At 33.7% G+C, this 27,883-nt stretch overlaps 2 protein-coding genes across 2 annotated transcripts; one reads left to right on the plus strand and one right to left on the minus strand.

Annotated features, from left to right (window-relative positions):
* Positions 1-1,179: 1,179 nt before the first annotated feature.
* On the minus strand, positions 1,180-8,166 carry LOC117315936 (transcription initiation factor IIA subunit 2-like). The gene is made up of 4 exons (XM_033870362.1): positions 8,002-8,166; positions 4,712-4,816; positions 3,512-3,638; positions 1,180-2,467 (listed from the first exon to the last, which is right to left on the minus strand). The coding sequence occupies exons 1-4, from the start codon at positions 8,071-8,073 to the stop codon at positions 2,448-2,450; spliced, it is 324 nt and encodes a 107-aa protein (XP_033726253.1). The 5' UTR covers positions 8,074-8,166; the 3' UTR covers positions 1,180-2,447.
* Positions 8,167-8,275: 109 nt separating this feature from the next.
* On the plus strand, positions 8,276-26,875 carry LOC117315935 (lysM and putative peptidoglycan-binding domain-containing protein 1-like). Its single transcript, XM_033870361.1, has 3 exons — positions 8,276-8,550; positions 12,179-12,507; positions 24,639-26,875. The coding sequence occupies exons 1-3, from the start codon at positions 8,383-8,385 to the stop codon at positions 24,904-24,906; spliced, it is 765 nt and encodes a 254-aa protein (XP_033726252.1). The 5' UTR covers positions 8,276-8,382; the 3' UTR covers positions 24,907-26,875.
* Positions 26,876-27,883: the final 1,008 nt, after the last annotated feature.

Below are 27,883 nucleotides of genomic sequence, written 5' to 3' on the forward strand. Positions count from 1 at the left end.
TCCTCCATATGAGGAAGAGGTCAGATCCTGATGACAAGCTCTCATCCTCCTTCATATGAGGAAGAGGTCAGATCCTGATGACAAGCTCTCATCCTCCTCTATATGAGGAAGAGGTCAGATCCTGGTGACAAGCTCTCATCCTCCTCTATATGAGGAAGAGGTCAGATCCTGATGACAAGCTCTCATTCTCCTCTATACAAGGAAGAGGTCAGATCCTGATGACAAGCTCTCATTCTCCTCTATATGAGGAAGAGGTCAGATCCTGATGACAAGCTCTCATCCTCCTTCATATGAGGAGGATGTCAGATCCTGATGACAAGCTCTCATTCTCCTCTATACAAGGAAGAGGTCAGATCCTGGTGACAAGCTCTCATCCTCCTCTATACGAGGAGGAAGTCAGATCCTGATGACAAGCTCTCATTCTCCTCTATATGAGGAAGAGGTCAGATCCTGATGACAAGCTCTCATCCTCCTTTATATGAGGAGGATGTTGGATCCTGGTGACAAGCTCTCATCCTCCTTTATATGAGGAAGAGGTCAGATCCTGGTGACAAGCTCTCATCCTCCTCTATATGAGGAAGAGGTCAGATCCTGGTGACAAGCTCTCATCCTCCTCTATACGAGGAGGAAGTCAGATCCTGATGACAAGCTCTCATTCTCCTCTATATGAAGAAGAGGTCAGATCCTGATGACAAGCTCTCATCCTCCTTTATATGAGGAGGATGTTGGATCCTGGTGACAAGCTCTCATTCTCCTCTATATGAGGAGGAAGTCAGATCCTGATGACAAGCTCTCATCCTCCTCTATACGAGGAAGAGGTCAGAATCCCTGATGGACAAGCTCTCATTCCTCCTTCTATACTGAGGAAGAAGGTCAGATCCTGATGAACAAGCTTCCATTCCTCCTTCTATATGAGCGAAGAGGTCAGATCCTGGTGACAAGCTCTTCATCCTCCTTCTATACTGAGGAAGAAGGTCAGATCCTGGATGACCAAGCTCTCATTCCTCCTCTCCTACATGAGGAAGAGGTCAGATCCTGGTGACAAGCTCTCATCCTGCCTCTATACTGAGGAAGAAGTCAGATCATGATGACAAGCTCTCAGTTCCTCCTCTATCCTGAGGAAGATGTCAGATGCTGATGACACAGCTCTCATCCTCCTTCTACTATGAGGAAGAGGTCAGATCCTGGCTGACAAGCCTTCTCATCCTCATTCATATGAGGAAGAGGTCAGATCCTGGTGACAAGCTCTCATCCTCCTTCACATGAGGAAGAGGTCAGATCCTGGTGACAAGCTCTCATCCTCCTTCATATGAGGAAGAGGTCAGATCCTAACCATGACATTATCAACAGAAGTGATACAGCCAATACAAAAGAAAAATTTGGGATTTTTTTCTCCAAAGCTCCTATGACATTTTTATGCTAATAAATTCTGGAATGTATTTTAAAATTCCTGTTTCTCCTGATACTGTCTTAATCAGGTGATAATTTAACAAATACTGGAAACCAACATCTGAACATACAAAATCCTTTATGTACCTATTGATCCTTTTGTACCTGTGTTAAGCTCAGCTGTCTCCAGGATAAAAATAGTACACACTAGATTAAACCCTAAGCATAAAATTTAACCCTATTTCAAAAAGGCATTAATCAAGAAATTACACTTACAGGGGAATCTGATTTCTGAGCAAAATATATATTTACCTTAAGGTTAAAGCCAGAAATTGATCTTGCAGGTAATAAAAAATATCAAAAACTTTTTTCGATGAATCTCTATAGGTCATTGGGATTTTATTCTTGCTTTAGACGCTGTTCTTACTGTGGCAAATACTTAACAAGAAAAATGTGGAAAAATCTGTCAGAAAAAAATCTTCCTACAAGCATATTGCACTAAAACTATTATCACACATCTGACAAATAATGCTTTTGATGCAGTTTAAAGGTTTAAAAAAGAACTTAAACAAAATAATTTCTTTTTTTTTCATTACACACATCAGTCTTTCTTAAAAATGATTTTTGCACCAAGCTAAAACTCTAAAAGAGTTTTTTGCATTCCCTGAACCCCCTTCAGTCTCAAGTCTCTCCCAACACCAAGAATATTGGTGACTTTCATGCCCAAAGTGTTTTCAATTCTCTTTCATCTTGAATTGTCTTCCCTTCCTAGCACACAGAATAACCTCCCTTCTCTTGCACACAGAGTAACCTCCCTTCCCTTGCACACAGAGTAACCTCCCTTCCCTTGCACACACAGTAACCTCCCTTCCCTTGCACACAGAGTAACCTCCCTTCCCTTGCACACACAGTAACCTCCCTTCCCTTGCACACACAGTAACCTCCCTTCCCTTGCACACACAGTAACACCCTTGTAGCCTCCAGTTTCCTTCTCTCACACATAAATCATTGACTATTACACACAGACTTTCACTGGTACCAATCTCAACATACAGCTATCAATGTTCTCCTGCAGCACCTGAAAAATAAATTATATTGTATAATCTTATGTTAAGGCTTAATGCTACCTTACATGTAATCTGTGATTTAGTGTGGAGTTATCTCCCTGTATATATGTAGTTAGTTCATAACTATATCTATAGATTATCAATGTTTCATGTTTAATTGCTGGTGAAATCATTCTCCCCATACTTACAAGACATTTATTACTGATGGAATGAAAGGAAAACATAATCATCAGATTAAAAGTCATTTCTTTCAAGACTCATTTATAAAACTTTTGAAAAAGTTTTATGGTAAGGACAGGAAGTTAAAACACATGTTAACTTAATTTTTACTTTTTTTCTACTTGTTGTATGTTCATCAGATCACTACCTGTCAAATTCATGGAAATAGCAAACAGAAATTTTGTACAAGTCTTGTCCTCTCCATGAAGAACATTTGTAATTTTCTAGTGGAATCTAAATAATTCAGGCATGATAAGAAATATTGTTTATTTTCAAATACCCTAGACATTCCTGACCCTACTTTTTATGTACCAATCCTAAATATTGTATTTGGTCTTTCAATGAAATACTTTTGAACTATGATGACATTCCTATATATAAATGATCAATCTAATTAAAATATAGATGCTCTCTCTCATTACGTTACATAAGGGGTCACGTTCTGGTGACCTTTGTTATCTCAATATTTCATTTTCAGGGCGAATTGTCATTTCGATGTCGTTGATCTCACCCATTCGTCACATTGTGCATCTGAAGCTAACCATTTCGGTACAGCAGGCATGTAGCTATATATATGCTTCTTTGGACAAAATGACTTGAAACAGATTGACAGATAATGCAAGTTATGCACCCTAGTAATTCTATTTCGCACATACAAAATCCACTTCCAAGGTTTTGTAAGTAGTAATTTGATTGGTTAATCCAAAAGGTCATCCTGATATGACCCCTTATGCGATGTTGTTAAGATGTTCATGTAACGTAGTGAGAATGACCGTCTAAATTTTAATTAGATTGTATAAATATATTCTCATTAGTATTTTGCTCCGAAAACTTACTCTTTCCATCACAAGCAACAATTTTGACTTTGTCTACTTTGGCAAATTCATGCACTTCTCGGAAGTCAACATTGTTCAGCACAAAGGTCCACACATTGTCACAGAATCTGTACGTGTTCAGTTTACCCTGTAAAACACAATTTGTTTACACGGCAAACAGTGAATTTATGCAATATATGTTAATAATGCTGATCAGTATGAAATACAGCTTTCTAACTACCAGTCTGATAAAATCTTGTTTGGTCCGGTAAAATCTAACTTGTGTATCCTGTTATTGGCGTAATGGACAGGTTTAATAGGATAAATTCTACATCCTGTTAGTCTGTATAATAATTATATAAAGAGAAAGTTGGCATAGTAAAGGGGAAGGGGCGTGTTTTATGGTGTCACAACACTGTCAACATATCCTGGTTTTAAATTAACTAGAAATATGTTTGTGAAATATATACCCCACTCCTCTTTGATGGTTATCAATTTTAAATCAAAATGTAGTTATCGTCTGAAACAGGCCAAAATTTGTTTTAAAAATCCAGCGACTGCATGCACAGAATTGATTTTCAACGACTACAAAACTTTCATGTAAAGCATTAGCATCCTATTGCTATTAACACTGTCTTAACTTACCACAGGTAACAAGACAGCTCATAAAGCCAGTGTCATCCTGAGGTAAAATTTGGTGTCTTTAACATGTTTGTCACTCAGTTTGTCTGTTATTGTTTTAAGTTTATTTAAAGATTTTTAAATGTAGATACATGCAGACTCTATTCTGTATAATTTGTCTGGAAATATTCAGGTAATATCATTATTCCAAAATTGAAAAAAAAAAAAAAAAAAAAAAGACAAACGGGAATGAACCATTATCTGATATTTACATACATCAAATGTACCTGGCATCAGTTTCATTAATATTTTTTTACTTTTTTCACTTTTTGTTTCCAAAGGAAAGCATTACAGAATTGAACGAAACTATCATTTTCTCCTTTAAATCCTAACAAACAATTTATGTTAAGGATGCATGCTCTTCAGGTAAAAGTTAAGGAAAACTGATGACATTGGGGCCTGTCTCGAGTCATTCAGGCGGAACACTGTGATCTATTATTGAATTGACACTACACCATTGACAGTTACCCTGGGGTACCTGGTATATCCTACAGGTAAATTAGGTAATATTACACAACATCTTTAGTATAGGTAACATACCTTTACTGTTATCCTGTTCTTCACACGGTTGGCCAAAGCAGTGTTGATTGCTTTGTCAAACTGGATCAGGACCTTCAAAGCAAGCTGGGGTGATATCTGGCCATACTGAAAAATCAGGAAGATGTACAAAATTTTCAACAACGTTTAGAGCAAGCTTGAGTGTTATCTGGTGGATGAACAAAGATTCAGAATTTTACTTGGACCTTCTGAGCAAGCTTGGGCAATATTTGGCCCTACTGAAAAATCAGAAAAGATATAGAAAATTTTAAATGACCTGTAAAGCAAGCCGAAGTGTTATCTGTTGGATGTACTGGAATATCAGGAAGACTTAGAAATTTTACAAGGACCTTCAGAGCAAAGCTTGGGCAATATTTGGCACTACAGAAAAATCAGAAAGATATACAAAATTTAAAAAGGACCTTTTAAGCAATCTGGAATGGTATCTACTGGCCCTACTGAAAGATCAGCAACACATTATATAATCATACAGAATTTACTAGTAGCAGTATCCTGTTTGGAAGAAGATATTTAAAAACATAATACTTTGGTCTCATAATTGTCATATGCATATATCGAATTCCCTGCAACGAGACCTGAATATATTGATCTACATATACATTTTGAAGTGATATCTGATAATGTCATTCAACAGGATGTGTTTGTGTACCCATTGGATTTAGGATCGGACAATTTATCTTGTGGATGAACAGTTTAACAGTGTCATCTGTGTTAGGACGAGTTCTTATTCATTACAAGATTTCATCAGAACCAATTTATACCCGACATGGTCATGGAATTTTAGAGGAATCATCTAACATCAGTCTGATTGATCTATTACTCAAATACTACCGGTATATATTCAACCATTTTATTGTATACAAAGATTTCCTAACTACAACGTCAAAATGATCGCTCTACAAACTTTCAGCAGTAATTCCCACTTCACCCCAACAACATGTGACTGTATGATCGACACAGTTACAACTATCAGCATTGACATGACAACACAAGGTAGGTTATTTATAGTTAAAGTCAGTTATGAATTATGTGATTATAATGTCACAGTGAACAATTTATGTTTTGTTTTTTGATGACCGGAATGAAATGAAAGATTATTTTCTATTTTGTTAAACAATTTTAACTGATGACGATATAGAGTCTCACTCCGAGCTTATCTGTCAAAAGTTTGGAGGTTCAAGCTAGTCTGGCCTTGAGTTGTTATAATTTTACATTTTGCCTTTTTTGATCTTGTGAACTACTGCAAGGAGACCAAGTTATAATTACTTTAGTGTTTCGATTTCCTTGATATTCTGTAAAAAAAAAAACAATTGACCAAATTGGAGAATTTGAAAATCATGTAAAAAAAAATAAATTCTAATAATAAATGGTTTCATGAATTTAATACTAGTTTTATAATAGAGTGTAAATTCTACCTATAATGACACACACCAATTTTGACCCTTGCCGCCCCCCCCCCCCCCCCCCCCCACACTTTTTTTTTTTTACTGTGTACATGTATTACCATTATATTAATTGTTTGTATGTTTTAAACTGTTTTTAAAGGAGCCTGGTAAAATAAACTGATAAATGTTTTCAGTGTGTGCATTTTGTTGCGAGTCACATTGAGTTACCAATCTGACTTCACATGACTATTGACTAATGTCAGTCTTAATGAATGCTTTTAATTAAGATGATTGACGTGTGTTAAGATAACTCTTACATGCCAACATCAGAATCAATTTCATACAGCAAGTCTCCCACTTGAACAGCTTACTCTAATCACAGGGGCTAGTAACAATATAAATGGGGAAAAAATGAAAAATAAGAAAAAAACGTACGCAATACATATAACATAACACTTGTGTTGCGTACGTTTTTTTCTTATTTTTCATTTTCCCCCCATTTATATCGTTACTAGCCCCTGTGCTCTAATCGAACCCAAACAGTGACAACCACCACTGAAAAATCAACTTCTTATCACAGTCTGTATGACTGGTTCTCCTAAAAGAGGAGGGACTTACATCTACTACCACTACTACTACTACTACCACCACTACTACTACTACTACTACTACTACTACTACTACTACTACTACTACTACCACCACTACTACTACTACTACCACTACTACTACTACTACTACTACTACTACTACCATCACTACTACTACTACTACCACTACTACTACTACTACTACTACTACCACCACTACCACTACCACTACCACTACTACTACTAATACTACTACCACTACTACTACTACTACTACTACTACTACTACCACTACTACTACTACTACTACTACTACTACTACTACTATACTACTACCACTACCACTACTACTTCAACAACTACTACTATACTACTACTACTACTACTACTACTACTACTACTACCACTACTACTACTACTACTACTACCACTACTACTACCACTACTACTACTACTACTACTACTACTACTACTACTATACTACTACCACTACCACTACTACTACCACTACTACTACTACTATACTACTACTACTACTACTACTACTACTACTACAACTACTACTACTACTACTACTACTACCACCACTACCACTACTACTACTACTACTACTACTACTACTACTACTACTACTACCACTACTACTACTACTACCACTACTACTACCACTACTACTACTACTACTACTACTACTATACTACTACCACTACTACTACTACTACTACTACTACTACTACTACTACTACAACTACCACTACTACTACTACTACTACTACTATACTACTACAACTACCACTACTACTACTACTATACTACTACTACCACTACCACTACTACTACCACCACTACTACTACACTACTACTACTACTACTACTACTACTACTACTACAACTACCACTACTACTACTACTACTACTACAACTACCACTACTACTACTACTACAACTACCACTACTACTACTACTACTACTACTACATGGCTAATATTTAAGTTAAACCAATATTATGCACATGTCTGCAAATCTATTTTTAGAATGCACTAATTGTCTCTAATAAACCGAACGGATCGCATTATATTTAATTGCTTGAAGCACATACGTGTCTGAGTAATTAAGCCCTTAACTTTATGACTGAAGGGAATGCGTCGGAGGTTCACTCCATCCCCTTAAGAAAAATGTCAGCTGAACGTTCCCAGTCGGTTTGCACATTGTCTGCACCCACCGTACCTTTGTAAACAAATTTCAGATGTGTGCTCATATTTCTGTCTCGACAAAACAAACGCAGTGTTATTTATACCTGAATGAGCTCATCCAAACTCTCCTGAAGGGTGTGTCCCAAAGTCGTATTTCGGTACAGTTGATAGCTCATATTCGTTTTTTCTTCGCCGAACTGATTGTCAATCGATCAGCTCAAAAACCATTGACATGTGTGTGCTTTCCTTGCTTTCAAACGCAGTGTTGATGATGATATTTTTACTACTTCCGGTTTTCGACAAAACAATAAATACATTATAGTTACTGCATGTAATGTGATGCTTGTTGTAAGATTAATAATTTATATAAAAATGTGCTATATTACATTAATAACTATATCTGTAAACATGTATTTATGACATTCAAGCGTTAATTTGACACTGTATCAAAAACAAATCACGTGATTTTTGTGTGTTTGGCCAAAATGGCCGAAGGTGGTGGGAACGAAAAGCAGTTCCTGGGGAAATTTGTGCAGAAGCAGACGAAGTATGGAACTACAACAAAATTGGCCCCGAAAAGTACGACCTACATTAAACACAGGATATCGGAAAAGGACACAATGATGGGTATTGCTCTTAGATACGGAATAACGGTGAGGTTTTTTTTGACACTTGACATGGAATATCATATTGCATGTAGGTCTGATACGAAATCTATGCCTGAGGGTATATCTTATTTCCGGGTGCATTGATAAGACGATATAAAAGGAACATACATCAATCGTAACTTGTCAGATAATATGATAGCAGAAAGTTATCACATTTCCCGATAAACTCCTATTTAACTATTCAAGCCATTGTGTACATGTGTTGAGGTATTAACATGCACTCGGCGGCACTTGCCATATTGACAGATGAAATGAAATGTAATACTTCCTTATAAATTACATGTATCACATATAAGACCCCCAGGTAGTTGATCTCTACTTTACTATAGCAGGATATAACACAGGAAAGTAAATTGTGACCTGTTGAGTATTGCCTTAGTTTATATACAATTAATTTTTATTTCATTTAGCAGATAACTGTGTATTCATATGATGCAGACTGATAGACAATCATTATAACAGAGACTTGTATATCACAAGTCTCTGATTATAATCAGATAAATTAATGTTGATGTCACAGGGTCATGTATATGACAAATAGTAAACATTTTAGCCTTGAAACACCTTTTGTAAACTATGTGTATATTTACAATATACTGTACATACAGTTTGTATGAAATTTTGAAGGTATTAAATAAGATTTTTTTAACCATCCACATGTGATATAACTTCATCAACTATTCTTATTATACTTTATCAGAATTAAATATAATATAAAGTTATAAGCTATTTAATTTTAAATTATGTCAGTAATTTTGTTTACATTGGATGATTGCTTAGAGCACACTTTAGTAATAAACACATATGTAAGTAAAAAATATCTGGGATAAGTTCTCCAGTAGATATATATATATATATTGTTGCAAAAAAGCGGAAACTCAGAGTTGAAGAGTGTATGGTCTCATTAGTCATATATGTATGAATTACTTCAGTTTCACAAATCATATTTTTTCATGCTGAACCTTGATTTTTAGCAATTTCAGAAGTCATATGACTATTTTTGGAAATCTGAAGGGTCATATATATATATATATATATATGGCAAAGAAGTAATTCAAACAGTGTAAACAATAAGGTTTGTTAAATTTTCGAGGCAATCCGCCCCTTTATCAAAACACAAAAAATCACAAATACAATCACATAATATATATAAGAAGTACTGGAAATACAATATAATACAATAAGAATAATGTTTTAGTAACTGGAGAAACCACAATGAACCCTTCGGCAAACATGGGCCGAAGGCGGATACTAGCGTGACTGCTATATATATATATATATATATATAGACATGTTCCTTCAGTTCCAAAGTCAAATATTATTTTGGAAAATGAAACATTTTTTTCTCAAAGGTCTACTGGATGCCCTGTATGTACCCAGTATTATTCCACCAGCCACTAGCTGGATCTACATGATTTACAAACATGTGTGTATATAATTACAAATCTGTTGATATTAACACCTGCTGACTTATACATGATGTGACCAACTGACTTTATTGAAACCTGTGTGATGATGCAACAGCCAGTTACTTTTAGTACATTCCTGTATTCAGATATAAGATTATGGATGTTTCACTAAATATATCATATAAAATGTATCAAATATAGACATGTTATATATTTTTTTATTATTAACATATAGTAAACATTTGTTCAGGGACATATGAGAACAGAGGTGTTATATCAAAATCCTTTCAGATTTTCTTATATTCTTTTTCCTGGTGTGATAAAACACTTTTCGATACTTGAATTCCTGACATTTTATTCTGTTGTCAAGTAAACCAAACAGACACATTCACATCTAGGTCACATATCAGCTCCAGGTGATTCTATTTGTTTATAGAACACAGCTGAAATATCAGGTAGCTGCATGGAGAGGCAGATATGTATAGAACTTATACACAGAGAGGAAGTAATTTTACCTTGGCTTACATAACCTACAACAAATCATCATGTTTATAAATAATAAAACATAATAACAACAAATCATCATGTTTATAAATGATAAAACATAATAACTTACAACAAATTATCATGTTTCTTACACTTATATTATTGAGTCATGTCCCTTTCAAAGTTTTTAATTCTAAATACAATTTTGGACATTTTTGTGTACCCCTCAATTTTATCATCATGATACATTCCTATTTCCATGGATTATATATATTTACTTACAATATCTTCACAAGATATTTAGTAGAGAATGCATATATGCGACCCTTGGAATTTGAAGATGGATCAATTAAAATCAATGTGTTTTTCAAATAAATGAAAATAAACCAGTGTATGATAATTTTAATGAATGTCTACAGCTAACCTTATACATTTATATTAATATTTCTAGTGAGAGTCCTTTATATAACCTTACTTACAAAAACATCATTTAAGAAAAAGATTTTTCAACATGACACACTATGTAGAATATCTGTAAACAAAATACAGCTACACATGTACACCAGTAAACGATAAAAACAAGAAGTATACACATGATATTTTAGAAGGGCTTCTATATAATTCAGATGATATATAATGATTCTGAAATTATTTCACATAATCTCAGTCCCCAAAATTTGTAGTTTACACTTGAAAATTTTCTAAGGTAAAAAATGTATATTTCTGTAAATTGTTCATTACAAAGTCTGTTATAGATCTCAATAACAAGGAATCCTGTAGGATGAATATCTCATGATCAATTCTGAGTCAATTAAATCAAAATCCAAAGTGTCAAAATATATGAATTTCACAAAAATGTGACAATCAACTGTGAACAATATTTAAAACATTTATCTTTTTAAACTGATGTTTATACATGTACACATGTATAACACAGGTATGTAAATTAAAGAAATTAAATATATAACATTTAGAAGAATCGATATACAATGTACATTTATATTTAACTACTACTTTTAAAATAGAATACATTTTGGCAATTTGATTAAATTTAACTCTCCAGTGTCTTCATGTTATAGTAAAACATATTTATTGATCATAGAATATTGTGCTTAATTAAAATAACAAATTACTCTCCTTCAGGTAGGGTATAATTAAGAATTGTACCTGCTGCCCCCATTACATGATTGTAAGAGGCGACTATTGGGATATTCTCTTTTTTTCCCCCTTTTCTTTTTCTAGGAATTTTATTCTTCCTAATAATGTCTCCTTGACACTGCGTCTCACTTTTGGACATTTGTTGAGTGTTTGCCCCCGTGAGGAAGGTTTTAGGCTGTGTCCCCTGGTCGAAACATACCAGAGTCTATAAAAAAATGGTAATTTCTACTCTTGTCTCGATGGCCGAGTGGTTAAGGTGTCCCGACACTTTATCACTAGCCCTCCACCTGTGGGCTGCGAGTTCGAAACCTACGTGGGGCAGTTGCCAGGTACTGACCGTAGGCCGGTGGTTTTTCTTCATCAGGTACTCCGGCTTTCCTCCACCTCCAAAACCTGGCACGTCCTTAAATGACCCTGGCTGTTAATAGGATGTTAAACAAAACAAACCAAATGTTGATAGGGTGTTAAACAAATCATAATTGAATCAGACTAACAAATTACTCATATATATGTTCTCAGAGGTAGATTGTCAATTATTTTTCTATTTTATTATTTTACAGGTGGAACAACTGAAGCGCGAGAACAAACTATGGACCAATGATAGTTTGTTTCTAAGGGAACATTTACTGGTCCCTGTTGCTAGGGAAGACATAGCAACACTGCCAGAGGACTTTGAAGTGGTTGACATTGATCCTAGATGTAGGTCAAGGTCAGGGAGTCAGATTTCAAATTCTAGTCGTAAAAGCACTGAGAGTGGTGAGCATGGGGATTCTACAAACAACAGTGTTTCTGCGGAACCTAAACCCTCACCACTGGACTTTCTTAATAAATATGATTCTAATATAGCACAACTTAAAACTAATATGGAAAAAATGGAAACGAATGCAAGGTAAGCATGCATATGGTATTCTTTTGTAATTTTTGGGGTTTTCTTAATTAATTTTTTTGATTTTTGTAACCTTTTGGATGGTCATAGTTTTTGAGGATTTTTAATATTTTGTGATTTTCGTAATTTCTTCGAACTTTTGTAATGTTTGGAATATTTGGGAGTTCAGGGATTTTTCATGGAATGAATACAAACAATAAGTGGTTGGTGAAATGCCTCAAAGAGAAAACTTGTACTTTGATTTATTCAAATAGAGGTTGATTTATATTGTGCATGTGAGTTTAACCATTGATGTTTTGACCTGGGATATTTATGTCCTGGACATGTGCTTTCCTGTGGGACTCACTCAAAGTTTGATTACCTACTACCGGTATATTTCTTAATGTTAGGATCCAAAGTATGGAGATGGTGATCTGGAGTTGCCTGAAAAATTTATCTTGAACAATTTTTGTAATAAAAAATGATGCTGATAAGTCAAACAAAAATAGATAGAGTGGATTTGAGTGGACAGTGCCCGACATTGGACGGGGTGAATTGACATTCTTGGTGTGGAGGCACCACTGGAGTGCATGATTTTTTTGTTAAATTTGCTTTGCAGGTTTTACAGCTTCATAGATTCCTGTAGTACATAGCAGATACCACGTACAGTTTGCATAAAAAATCGGGCTTAAACTTCCTAAATATTAAAAGTGTCTATAGTATTAGCTTCCTTGTTTTTTGTTTTACAAGAAAATATTTGTTATTTTTTTTTTAGCCTTTAACTTGTTTTGTTGACAAGTATTTGTAAAGAAAGCTAAGATAAATGACTAAATATGGATACATTTGTATATATTAGTATATCATTTCCCGATTTCCCCCCTAGTTGGAATTTTAGGAATGAGCCATTCGCAATTCAAGAGACCAATATTATAAAGTTCAGTTATATTTATAGTTTTAATATTTAAGAGATAGAACGGAGTCGTACATTGTACTAGAGGTTATCAGGCTGTTGTTGACATGCTGTGTGCGGTTCCTGTTTACGTATACGTACTTGACCTTGACATTCTGATGAACTTACCATGTGAACGTGGTTATCACTCTCCTCAATGTGACTCATCATACATGATGTATCCGTTCTAATGTTTAATGTCTTGAGTCCATGAACATAAATTATGATCAAATATACCACTAAAGTAAAAGTTAAATCAAATATACTACTATTATAATAAAAATACAGTTTTATCTAAGAGAGATAAATCTAACATCAATCACAGGTTCAATGTATGAACAAGGGATCTAACTATAACGCCAATCACAGGTATAATGTGTAAGGGAGATAACTCTTACACCCATCACAGGTATAATGTATAAGGGAGATAATTCTTACACCAATCACAGGTATAATGAGAAAGGGAGATAATTCTTACACCCATCACAGGTATAATGAGTAAGGGAGATAATTCTTACATCAATCACAGGTATATTGTGTAAGGGAGATAATTCTTACACCCATCACAGGTATAATGTGTAAGGGAGACAATTCTAACACCTATCACAGGTATATTGTGTAAGGGAGACAATTCTAACACCCATCACAGGTATATTGTGTAAGGGAGATAATTCTAACGCCCATCACAGGTATATTGTGTAAGGGAGATAATTCTAACACCTATCACAGGTATAATGAGTAAGGGAGATAATTCTTACACCCATCACAGGTATAATGAGTAAGGGAGATAACTCTTACACCCATCACAGGTATAATGAGTAAGGGAGATAACTCTTACACCCATCACAGGTATATTGTGTAAGGGAGATAATTCTAACACCTATCACAGGTATATTGTGTAAGGGAGACAATTCTAACACCCATCACAGGTATATTGTGTAAGGGAGACAATTCTAACACCCATCACAGGTATATTGTGTAAGGGAGATAATTCTAACACCTATCACAGGTATAATGAGTAAGGGAGATAATTCTTACACCCATCACAGGTATAATGAGTAAGGGAGATAACTCTTACACCCATCACAGGTATAATGAGTAAGGGAGATAACTCTTACACCCATCACAGGTATATTGTGTAAGGGAGATAATTCTAACACCTATCACAGGTATATTGTGTAAGGGAGACAATTCTAACACCCATCACAGGTATATTGTGTAAGGGAGATAATTCTAACACCCATCACAGGTATAATGTTTAAGGGAGACAATTCTTACATCAATCACAGGTATACTGTGAAAGGGAGGTAACTCTGTTTGTAAAAAATACGATGAATATAAAATTTCAAGGTCCAATGAAACCACTGATTTAGGATGAAAAAGCAACTTCTTAAATAAAGTTTATTAGCATATATATAATGTCACATTCCATCTCTCCTCTGATTTTGTAAATTTGATATACCGTATTTCATCTTGTATAAAGTCATCCCCATTCCACTTTTCCTATAACGTTTTTGTAAATTTGTGTTACATGTTATGCTAATTATGCTAAGTGTCATCTCCTTCCACCTCTCCTGTAGTCAGATTGACTCCTCACTATGAATCAGTCTCTAACTTTGTAAGTTTCAGTAAATACATGTATAGTGCCATCCAATTTGTACTCCTTGCTTCTTGTCAGGTTGATCACCCCTCGCTATGTTGGATCAACCTCTAATCGGCCTTTAATTTTGTAAGATTCAGTAAATACATGTATAGCGCCATCCCGTTCCTCTCCTCTAGTTAGATTGACCACCTCCTTTATGTTTGACCTCTAATTTTGTAAGATTCAGTAAATATAGCGCCATCCCGTTCCTCTATTTAGATTGACCGCCTCCTTTATGTTTGACCTCTAATTTTGTAAGATTTCAGTAAATGTATAGCGCCATCCCATTCCTCTCCTCTAGTTAGATTGACCTTTATGTTTGACCTCTAATTTTGTAAGCTTCAGTAAATATAGCGCCATCCCATTCCTCTCCTCTAGTTAGATTGACCTTTATGTTTGACCTCTAATTTTTGAGATAATTTGGAAGCATGACATGATTAATCTGATGTCTTCCATTTTGTCTGCATGCTCACTCACCTGTCTACAGCCACGGAGAGGCACAGGGTCTTGTTTGAGATTGGTTTGTAACTCACTTTTTTTCCAACATTTAATATTTGTTTATTATTATGTTTTTAGTGCTTTGTTATAGTTTCATTGTATTCATTTGGTTCATTTTTGTTGTTTTGGTGTTTTGTATTTTCACATTTTGATGTTTTATATTTTTGCGTTTTATTTTGTATTATAGATAATATTTACTGCTAACAAAAGTGAAAGACACATTCATACTGTTGCCGGTTATTTTGTTGAAGACCCCAATAAATGAAATGATTAACTTCTTTAACTATTTATAGATAGGCTAATGTATTTGTGGAGCACAACAAAAATGATGTTTCCATTATTGTATACAACAATTCAAGTGATGATGTAAATATTAGAACACAATAAAATTTAATGATGATGTAATTATTTAATTAAAGGAACACAAAAGTAATAATTAATGTAGTCATTGGAACACAACAAGTGATGATGTAAATATATTAGAACACAACAAATGATGATGTATTTACATATATATAGGAACACAAAAAATAATGATGTCATCGTTGGAACACAACAAGTGATGATGTAATGACAAGACCACAGATTTTCACAAATCACATATTAATTATAATTGCTAGTATTGTATATCTTAATAGAATTATTTTGAGATTTAAAATAGAAAATGTGAAATTATTTATCAACTTTATTAATCTTTCAAACCTGGATAGAAGCATACAAGGGGTCTTAAATGTAGAAGGAAGCTGTGTATATCTATATATGTAGTCCGGATCCTGAGAAATAAGATTGGACTGTTTAACACTAGGGCTGACTCAGTGAAATGTTCCTTTGTTATTGGCTACATTCACTTCACTACCTGGCCATATATATAAAACTCATTCACTACCTGGCCATATAAAACTCATTCACTACCTGGCCATATAAAACTCATTCACTACCTGGCCATATAAAACTCATTCACTACCTGGCCATATAAAACTCATTTACTACCTGGCCATATAAAACTCATTCACTACCTGGCCATATAAAACTCATTCACTACCTGGCCATATAAAACTCATTCACTACCTGGCCATATAAAACTCATTCACTACCTGGCCATATAAAACTCATTCACTACCTGGCCATATAAAACTCATTCACTACCTGGCCATATAAAACTCATTCACTACCTGGCCATATAAAACTCATTCACTACCTGGCCATATAAAACTCATTCAAGTCTGTTTATGGAGACTATTTCACCTCTTTGTAATACATTGTATGTAAAAAAATGTATATTCAAATGAGAATTTTTCATCCCCATTTCTTCCATTTAATGGATAAGTAATTTTGAAGGTTATACTCTATTTATTCCAATTAGCTTCCCCTATCTAATAACACTGATACCCTCGCCCCTTCCCTTTTGAAGAGATTTTTCCTTATTCCACTCACACCAAGAATTAACATTAAATGGCTTACTTACATAACAGAAGGTCAAAATAAATACCAGGAATTATATAATCAGTTCAGAAAATTTCAAAAAAACAATTTAATCACAAACTGAACTCAGTAGTATCTGTTTTCAAAAGTTTAAACTCAAAAATTAATGTCCCAGACTGGTGTACATATATGAGGTGCTATATCTTGGTCTGGGTCCCATGCCCGGTGTCACCTTCACTACTGTCAACTTAAACAAAACTGATGACATGATCTTCAATTAAAGCCATATATGGAATTCGGAGAAACGATAATGTTATATATATAATAATGTCATGTTAGAAAATTCATTAATATTATGTTTGGGGACATAATGTTTTTTCTCCATTTCTTCTTTGTATCTTTCTTATTTCTTCCACAATCTTCTGTCAACATACTTTCCAACAATTGTTCAATGAAAACCGAAAACGTGATTGGTTTGAGTATGACCGATGCTGCACAAGAGTATTTTTATTGGTAATCTGACTAGTCAGCTGGAATGAAGCCTCTGATTGGTAGAAATTTAGATATGATCTGATTTTGATGAATTTTGGTATGTAGGTGTAGAATGACACTACACTACAACTGTGGGGGTCATTTGGGGGTCACATGTGTAACAGTTCCCATTAAAATGACTTTATTTATTTTTATAAAAAAATTTAATTGCAATTTCAAAAAAATGGTAACAGCTGTATTACAGTTAGTAATTATTTTACAATATTTCTTGTATACACATCAGAAACGGTGCTGGCTATAGCCTTTTTCATATATCATTTCCATATATGCACTACACAGTTAACAGCGTCTGTTTTGTGTTCAATAAAATGCCACCTTTGAAAAATTTCAATCCCTTGGGTGTTAATGAAGAAACAGTATTTCTTGCAACAGCCGGGGTGGTATAAAGATACTGTGCCCTTGGATGATAACTTGATCAGGCAATTTAAGGGCCATATTGTAGTGTAATCACACTGACATGACACAGCAGTTTGAAACCCCGCCTGGTTACATTATACTGACAACCTTCTTAGCAATTCTAAGCAATTCTAACCAGAACTAATTCTAAACTAGAATATATATATATATGTTGGTATGATATTTGCAGGTAAATTATTATCCCTATATTCGTAGTCATTAATAAAAAATGACATGAAAATCAATACCCAGGGAATATCTTAATATACAAACAAATTAATATATAAAAGTGATTACTGCGGAATGTTATCAAGGTGTGGTTGAATGAAATTTAATGCCCGGCATATGGGACATCCGCGAAATATTAGTCTGCAGCTGGTGTAATATAGCTAGACAATATATGTCAGCATAAAATATCAATACTGATGTGAATGATAATGTCTGTTTGTTACTTAAATTGGTACAAATTTACTAATCAAATACTGTTGTTCCTTCCCTTTAAATGGTTGGGAGTAAAAACAAATATACTTTGTTTGATTTTGATTTTCCCTGTGCATGCCTTTAAGTTGCTTTAATTTAGTTTTTCCACTAAATGTTGTGTTTGATATTTTTTCTTAGTTCCCGAACTCCCAGTAACCATAGAAACAGTGTACATATTTTGTCCATTAAATATTGTGTTTGGTATTTTTCAGTTCCCGAACTCCCAGTAACCATAGAAACAACGTACATAGTTTGACCTCACCTTATGCACTACATAATCCAGAAACAGAATGTTAACCCCAGACCTAACCTTTCACCTTTGACCCCTGGAGGTATCGAATTGTTGTAAAGTTTTGTTATAAGGACATCTGTTACATGGAATCTTTGCTTCTAGGACATCGATTTACTGAGAAACTGGTTTTCTATTTATAGAAATGTACCATATTGTGTGTGTAATGTATTGACAAATTTATTATTAATAATTTATTTTTGAAATTGAATTATTTTCATTCTGATTACTATGAAATTAATATAAAAATGAACCTTTATGAAATGTTTTCTACAAGTTCAAAAAATATTTCTAAATCTGTAGAAATTTCACTTTGACAGCACTTGGAAAACAAAGGAAGTTCAGGATCATTAAAAAATTAAACAGACAATTGTAATTATATATACATTCTTGTATATACAATAATGTATAATAATTTTTCAAATTTTATAAATACATGTTTACCTAAAAATAATCTAAAAACTTACGTTATGAAAACGTTTGATAATTATGAAACAAAAACTGCTTCATTTTATCAATTACAAATAATTGTTGAGAAAGAGTCAATGTGATTAAAATGAGTTTCTCAGAATCTTGTCTGTATAGTCTGGCTAGAATCTCTAAGCTCCCCTACCTGCCTGGCCTGAAAACTTTAATAAATTGTAGCTTTAGATAAAATTCTTAGTAAAAATCATTATGAATGCACCAATAGCACGTAATATGCAGAAGTAGCATGTACGGGTATATGGAGAAAATTGTTACAAAGATTGTTATTAAAATTGTTATGCCTTGTCGAATTCTGTATAAGAGAAGTTTTATAATATCACTCCTTTGAGAACATGTAATTATTTTTGATAATGAAAATTCATGCATGGTACTTGTATAGAAAAACATGTTTCTCTCAAAAAAATGATTTGATATAATTTAAGTTTGAACATATGAAACTTTAAAAGTAAAGGAAAATATTTAACAAATAATCAATGGAAAGTTTTGGTGGACAACTGTACAGTTACCAGTAAGATGAATATGACTACATTTATTCCTGGAAATTTAAAAGAGACAAAATTCCATGACGTGAATCAAAATCCTGGGATAACAGTTAGCCATGTTATTTAATTTTATTACATTTGATTGATATATAAATATTTAAAAGAACAATGAAAAAAAAAATGTTTGAAAACTGAAATAATCTAAATACTGCTAAAACAAGGAAACACAATTGATTATATACACAAATATATACAATAAAGTGTAAGGTCTCTCTTTGTGACCCTTTTTAACGTTACTTCACTGTTGGTTTTGAAAAGTTATAAATTAAAGATATTCTATCACAGGATCATCATGTTTTATTGGATACAAAATGAAAATGATGTTTTAAATGCATTATCCACACTGTTAACCTAAAGAAGATATTGAAATGTATAATTTGAGATTGCCTTCCAACTGAACCAATCAATCAATTATGTATTAATATACTGGTATATGTTGAAAAAAAACCACCACAAAAACAAAAGCATTGGATTGGTGGTTGTGGCATGCTTTGACCAAATTTCTGCTAGTTGCTGCTTCAATTAGCCTTGATCAAGTGCATTAAAACACTCCAGAACTAGCTGGTGTACATCTCTGATGTTATTAATAGCCTGAATCCTGGAGCTTTTCAGACATATCATATACAGGTTTACTGCTTACTCTACAATGGTACAGAGGCGCACTTGATTTGAATAAAGTTAAGAATTTTCCACATAAAAATTGTCAGAAAATTCTGATTTTTTTGGACGAAATCTCAGTTTCCGTAGAAGAATTTAAGTAGAATCCCTGTTAGGTTTGGTTCAATGGCAGTAAAAATACATATAATAGTTAAATAGCTATAAAAATCCATGTTTATTAAATTAGCCAATTTCAAAATGAATATAGAAAAGAAGTTTAGATTCTGTCCAGGATAGTGCAGTTACTAGTAGAATGATGTACATTATGGTGAAGTAAATAAAACTTCTTTAGATAAGAGATGTTTAATTTATTTTCGGATACATAAGGGTATGTAATATGATAATTTGGAAATAGTGGAGCAGAGATTAGGTAATCAGAATATTGGATTATCTCCCCTGCACTAGACAGAAAGTTTCAGACTGGTGTGTTCTGAATTAAAACCAGGACATCCTATATCTATACTTCTGTTAAAAAGATAGTTGTGTTAATGTTATACACATGTACTTTATTGTATAATCAATAATATTACTATATTTTCACACATCTGATTAATTTCAAAAAGATTTGGTTGAATGTTGATTAACAATTTATTCTCAAAGATATAGCCAATACAAGTTCATTGATAAAAAGAAAAATAGTTTTTTTCTTGAAATACAGTTGTACAATATATCATTTAATTATACTAGTTCATTAGTGTACAAGTTTTCAAATGGTGGTGGTGGTGGTTTGGGCAGGGTTGGGGTAGGGGGTGTTGGGGGTGGGGTGATCTGATCATGAGATGCTAGATACTTTGCCGATACATATGGTGTACAGTATGTAAATATACCTACATATATGATTTGAATTACAGATCATTTCATCTATAATATTGAAACCTACAGATGGTAAATATTTCAGTTTCAGGAAGTCGGTTTTAGATATTCTAACTGCATACTCTTTCAAATTAAAACAAGATGTTAATGATTGGTTTCCATTACTAAAAAAATGCTTTTGTTTGGTTTACCTCTTCAGCATCATTAAAGCTTATATAAAGTGATATAATTGCATGGTCACAAGTCAGTAGCACAGACTAGCCACCTTTTTGTATGTAGATGCAGCTTGAATGCAAAAGAAAAAAAAAAGAAATGTTTAGCTTCTATTTTACAGATATAAATTCATAATTAAAGCTTAGTAATTATATATATATAAGCTGATTGTGTTTATATGTTATTAGCTCACATGACACATGGTTCCAGTGGTATGGTGCAGATATGGCCATATGTTGTCTGTCGTCTGTCGTTTGTCGTCCGTTGTCTGTCGTTTGTCAGTCCGTAAACTTTAAACTTCTTCTAGAAGACTATAAGCAACTGAGAACTGATATTCAGCCAGGAGGTACATGTGGAACAGTATGTTAGAGGTTCCACATGTTAATGACCTTGACCTAATTTCAAGGTCAGAGGGGCCAAATCATTAAATATCATTTGTGAATCTTCTTCTCAAGCTGTAAAAGACACAGGGCACACATCTTTGGTCAGTATGTTAATGATATGGAGTGATTTAAATTTTCCTCACACCAATGACCTTAAACTTTTTTCAATGTCATAAGGGTCAAATATGTTAAAAAAAACTTCCAGAATCTTAGCTTCTTCTCAAGTTTCAGAAGTCACAGATGCCTGCTATTCTCCCAACATATACCAAGGACAGTACAAAATTTCCCAATATGAATAACCTTGACCTGATTTCAAAGGCACAGAGGTCAGATATGATAAAAAAAAAAAAATCAGTGGTCTTCTTTTTAAGAGAAGACCCAAATGTGTAATAGTTTGCCAGCAGGTAACAAGGACTGCTTTAAAGATTCTGTATACAAATGACCTTGGCTTAAATTTCAAGGTCACTGTTATGAAATATGTGACAACATACACTATGTATACTACACAGGATCAACAACAAGCTTCACATCACGCTTCACATAACGATTCACATTTCTACATTTGATTGGTTTCACATAGATAATGATTGATTCATCAAAAACACCAACAGAGGTATTTTTTTTTTTTTTTTTTTTATATTTCGATATCCCATTAACTGACTCAGACAATGTGTCAATCCAAAACCCCACATTATCATTGACAAATGCATCGGTGAACCATCTCACAGCTGTTAGAAATATTGGATACCATTTACTGAAACATCACTAAAATGTCATGATCAAAATGGAAATTGGAAATAGAAATTGTATTTTGTACCATTATTCCTTACTGGCCATGTGAGTAGTTCAGGCCCTCTGGGACTCTTGTATTTGATTGAATCAAGGTTTAAGTGCTTAAGCAAAAGCGCTATTTCAGCTAGCTTGTTTTAACACAGCTTCTTTATACATGCAGTTTTGACTTTGATATTTATTTTTTTAACATGCTTTTAGTAAAATTTTAGTTCAAAATTTCAGAAAAAGTTTACATGTGTTTATAAACCCCACAATATAGAAATCATATAATATAGACGTATCTAAACTGTATCTGGGTGGTCGGGTGGCACAGTGGAAACACACTTGCTTTTTCCCTTAGGGAGCTGGGGTTCGATTTCTTGATTAGATGTGAAAAGGTATAGGGGTCACCTTTACTGACCACATGGGTTTTCTCTGGGCACTTTGTATTCCTTCTACACACAGTAGGACCACTTGTGTGCTTCTATCCGGACCATCAAGAGGGATTAATATCAGTTGATATAAACTGTTTTGCAACAATTACTGTAAAATCTCAATTGCTTTCTGGATGGAAGTTTCCTTCCAAAGTATAGAACGTTGACAAATTTGGTACCGGTTACTTAGAAGTCACTTCCATAGTATGGAAGGTTGGCAAATTTGGTACTGGTTACTTAGAAGTCACTTCCATAGTATGGAAGGTTGGCAAATTTGGTACCGATAAGTTAAGTCTCTTCCAAAGTACAGAGTGTTGGCAAATTTGGTACTGGTTACTTAGAAGTCACTTCCATTGTATGGAAGGTTGGCAAATTTGGTACCGATAAGTTAAGTCTCTTCCAAAGTACAGAGTGTTGGCAAATTTGGTACTGGTTACTTAGAAGTCACTTCCATTGTATGGAAGGTTGGCAAATTTGGTACCGATAAGTTAAGTCTCTTCCAAAGTACAGAGTGTTGGCAAATTTGGTACTGGTTACTTAGAAGTCACTTCCATTGTATGGAAGGTTGGCAAATTTGGTACCGATAAGTTAAGTCTCTTCCAAAGTACAGAGTGTTGGCAAATTTGGTACTGGTTACTTAGAAGTCACTTCCATTGTATGGAAGGTTGGCAAATTTGGTACCGATAAGTTAAGTCTCTTCCAAAGTACAGAGTGTTGGCAAATTTGGTACTGGTTACTTAGAAGTCACTTCCATTGTATGGAAGGTTGGCAAATTTGGTACCAGACATATTTATACACTAGAGACCTCCATGCATATACACATTTAGACATGTGCATCTCTCGAGCTCATTGCCATAAGAATGCAAGGTTTTGTAATAGAGTTATGTCCCTTAGTTCTTTCATTTTACTGATGTTTCCCAGAGACAATGCCTTATTATGGTATTTATTTTGATGTCAGCTGAGTGGCATCAAGTATTTATAGCTCAGAATCCGGTTCTCTCCTTGTAAATCTAACATAAAACATAAACACTGTACATGAAATGAGATGTATGTTCATGTATAATATATTTGCACTCGATCAATTCCTGAAGATTTACAAATTTGATTTTTTAAATTTTTTTATAAATGATATATAGAGGGCTTTCAATTTGCTGTACTTTACACATTCAAAATAGTATTTCAAAGAGGATAACTTGTTTGACATTCATGTATTCATCCATCAAGCTATTTTGCATTTTTCCCATTCTTTATTCCAGCTGTAATTCACACTTGATGAATTTCTAAGAAACACAGGGATTTGACACAAATTCCTAACCTACAGTTCATATTGTTATGTATAATAGTGTCATGAATGTGCCAAGTCCCTGTGGATAAATAGATCATTATAAATACATGAAATGATAATAAGAAAAATAACTTTGAGATTCTGAATTGTGTTAAAAAGTGTTTAAGTCATAAATGTATTGAATATTTTGCTTATCAATAAAAAAAAAAATACTGAAAATTTTATTTAAGATTCAATTACTTTCCCAAAATTTCAATCTCTGGTACAGGCTGTAGCTTCCTTTTATGTATTTAAGTCCTGTTTGTATTTTGATCTTTTAAAAATAATTATTTGAATTTTTCAGATCTTTAACCAAAGGAGAGTCAGATGATCCACTGACATTTCTTCCACGGAAAACTAAAAATGGTGCTAGACGACATTCCGGTTCAGCGGTTACCGTTCGACAGTTGGATACAGGGGGTCATAGGTCAGACATGGAAAAACGGAAAACAAACAGTATGGATTGTGAATCTTCGCCAGTTCTTTTGATTAAGTCTCGAAACAAAACTCGACAAGTTCAGACGTCACGTGAGAAACAGGAACGAGCTAATGACGAACTGTTTGAATTATGATACTGTTAATATTTTTTTTGTTAACTTTGTTTGTTTTTGAGTGAACCGATAGACAATACCAGAGCTTCTGTACCTAGTTTATCTGACGTAGAAACTATGTCTGGTATTAAACCCACCCATCCTGATTTTGTAGTTGAATAAAATGTCAGGAAATACTATTTAATTGTCCTGGAATAAGGAATCCCAGCCATCATCCCCTCTCAATTCCTCATATCCCCTTCACCCCTATTTTTTATTTTTTTTTGTAATAGCCCCATGGGCTTATAACAGGGTAAATACAGTATGTATCGATACTACATCTTACATTTTTACCTTCCCTATTAAGTATTATATCAAGTATTATTGATTCAGTATAAAATATAGTTTAAAATGAAAACTAGGCGACAGTTTTTCACTTGTCTACTTCCCTGGCATGATGGTACTGTTTTTTTTTTATACGCCTGTCAAATTTGATGGGAGTATTATGGTATGGTGTTATCCGTCTGTCAGTCTGTCCATCTGTCCGTCTGTCTGTCCACCATCTGTCTGTCCAGTGTAAACTTTTGTTTGCCTGGAGATCTTCTCCTACATTTAAGGACTTATCTCTTTAAACCTTTCAGAAGAGAAAATTCTCCCTAAGGAGAAATTCTCCAAGAACCAACGTCCTGCAGAGTTCAAAAAGATGCTTTGTTTCATCACTGGGTTCCAGGAGGATCCATAGTAGATACAGAGGCCTCTTAAACAATCCAGGTAAATAACAAAATAAAAAGAAGAGTGCCAACTCCTGAATCCAGGTATCTAAATGTTGTATTGAAAAGGAATGCTGGTTGCCGACCAGCATTCCTTTTCAATACAACGTTTAGATACCTGGATTCAGGAGTTGGCACTCTTCTTTTTATTTTGTCTTTAAACCTTTGTATACATTACAATCATGACATGTATTTTGTGTTACCCTGAAAGGAATTCTGATAAAGTTATTGCCCATTGTTTACTTCGGTATTTGAATTTTGTACGGAGATCTATCATTCATTTTTCAACTAATTCCTTTGAAACTTTTACGCTTTATAATTGTGATATATAGTTATTTTTCCGGCATTTTGATTCAACTAATTTTGCATTTTTTTTCTCCTACGTTTTTCAACTGATTTCTTCAATAATAAGTTGGCTTTATAACATCAAGCTGTGTTTAATAAATTGGAGATTACTTTAGTAGTTTCTGATTACTGGGTACTGGTATTCCTCAAACTGTTTAGTGTTAGAATATCAAAATAAAATATTAAACATTGACTTTGTAGTGAAAGTAAAGGCTGGATTAAAAGCATGCCATCTATGACTACTCATAAAGTGATGCAAAATCTGTGGTGGCCAAGTGGTTAAGGTGTCCTGATACTTTAACACTAGCCCTCCACCTCTTGGTTGCGAGTTCAAAACCCACATGGGGCAGTTGCCTGGTACTGGCCCTAGGCTGGTGGTTTTTCTCTAGGTACTCCGGCTTTCCTCCACCTCCAAAACCTGGCACGTCCTTAAATGACCCTGGCTGTTGATCATGATAGGATGTTAAACAAAATAAACAAAATGATACAGAATAGCACTAATGACATTCAACGGGTGTATGTTGTTCAGACACACTGTAATCTTGTTTGCAGTTAGGTAGACAAGATAAATTTAGAAAAGATTTATGCCAATTTTTTTTTCAGTTATTTTTCCTGTGATATAATTTATTGTTGTAAGATTTAATTGTTGAAATGTTGTTACTTCAGTGTAACACAGGATTTATTGATGGAAGGCATGGATTTGTGGCGCCGATAATTCTGATATGTTATAAAGAAGGGCAGGTATCTAATATGTAAACTAGCCCATACCAGTTTGGTTTAATCTTAATGTGTTCATGTAGTTAAGGTAGATAGCCTCATATGATTGGCATTTTAAATATAAAGATTAACTTGCATAATTGAATAGAAATAAACTTCATTTACTGAAATTATTTTCATAATTTTGTTTTTCATTTTTTTTTTTTGTATTTGTAACATAATTATGTCTGTTTTAAACATCTTGCCATTATTCATTCAAGTTAGAATAAACCTCACAATATGAAATATGCTTGCACTGACCCTGTTTTGATAAATTAATACATGATTAGATATCAAATCCTCATCAATGCTGAAATGAACAGAGTTGAACAAATCATGTGTTATAATGATCATGATCATTTTTCAGCTTTAGAATTTTGATTTTGTGCTTCAGGCCACATGCTCATGAAATGATTTTATGTCTAAAATTTCTAATGTTTGGATTTATCCAATCACTGATAATGTTATGAAAACATTTACGTGATCGGCGAAGTAAAAACAATATCAAAAACTGTTTCATTATTCTCGAGACTTGGCATCAATTTAAAAAATTCATTATTTGGATGAAATTATATCTGTGAGAAAAATTATTTTTGTTGATATGAAAGAAGAATTGCCAAACTTTTGTTTTTCAGTTTCTATCATAAACATAAACATGTATATATTTATACTTTTCATAATAATTAGAGTTATTTACGTTTGTAAGTGTATTTAATTCATTTAACTAGTAGTTGTTTATAAATTTAAAAAACAATCATTGTTTTGTTGATACTGAAATCTTTAATGTTTAAACCAATTTTATTCTGGTCTTTCATTTAGTTTTCAGCAGAATGATTTTTTTCTCGGTGAATTTGGTAGTGATTGGTCTGAATATACAACAAGTGCAATGAATTATTAATTATAAGTATTACTTGTGTTGATTGACATGGAGACAAAAAACAATACAGATTATTTCTATTGTTTGTTGGTCCAACAGGACCTAAGATATTGATGGGATTTAAGGCTATAATGATTCAAAATTCTGTTATCAAATACATTTCATTGTCTATGGTTTGTATTGAGTAAGGACGATTTTAATGCAATCCTGGAATTGTAAGCCATTGATATCACCTCTCATTCACCATAGTAATTCACATGTAAACTGGGAT

Source organism: Pecten maximus, chromosome 17, assembly GCF_902652985.1.
Source record: "Pecten maximus chromosome 17, xPecMax1.1, whole genome shotgun sequence".
In the NCBI taxonomy this organism is placed as follows: Eukaryota; Metazoa; Mollusca; class Bivalvia; order Pectinida; family Pectinidae; genus Pecten; species Pecten maximus.

Excerpts from the sequence above, each read along its gene's own strand:
- LOC117315936 (XM_033870362.1), bottom strand. The coding sequence starts at position 8,073 with ATGAGCTATCAACTGTACCGAAATACGACTTTGGGACACACCCTTCAG. Across the intron at positions 3,639-4,711 it reads AGAACAGGATAACAGTAAAG|GGTAAACTGAACACGTACAG; the intron begins GTATGTTACCTA and ends TGTGTTTTACAG. Across the intron at positions 2,468-3,511 it reads TGTTGCTTGTGATGGAAAGA|GTGCTGCAGGAGAACATTGA; the intron begins GTAAGTTTTCGG and ends TTTATTTTTCAG.
- LOC117315935 (XM_033870361.1), top strand. The coding sequence starts at position 8,383 with ATGGCCGAAGGTGGTGGGAACGAAAAGCAGTTCCTGGGGAAATTTGTG. Across the intron at positions 8,551-12,178 it reads CTCTTAGATACGGAATAACG|GTGGAACAACTGAAGCGCGA; the intron begins GTGAGGTTTTTT and ends ATTATTTTACAG. Across the intron at positions 12,508-24,638 it reads AAAATGGAAACGAATGCAAG|ATCTTTAACCAAAGGAGAGT; the intron begins GTAAGCATGCAT and ends TGAATTTTTCAG.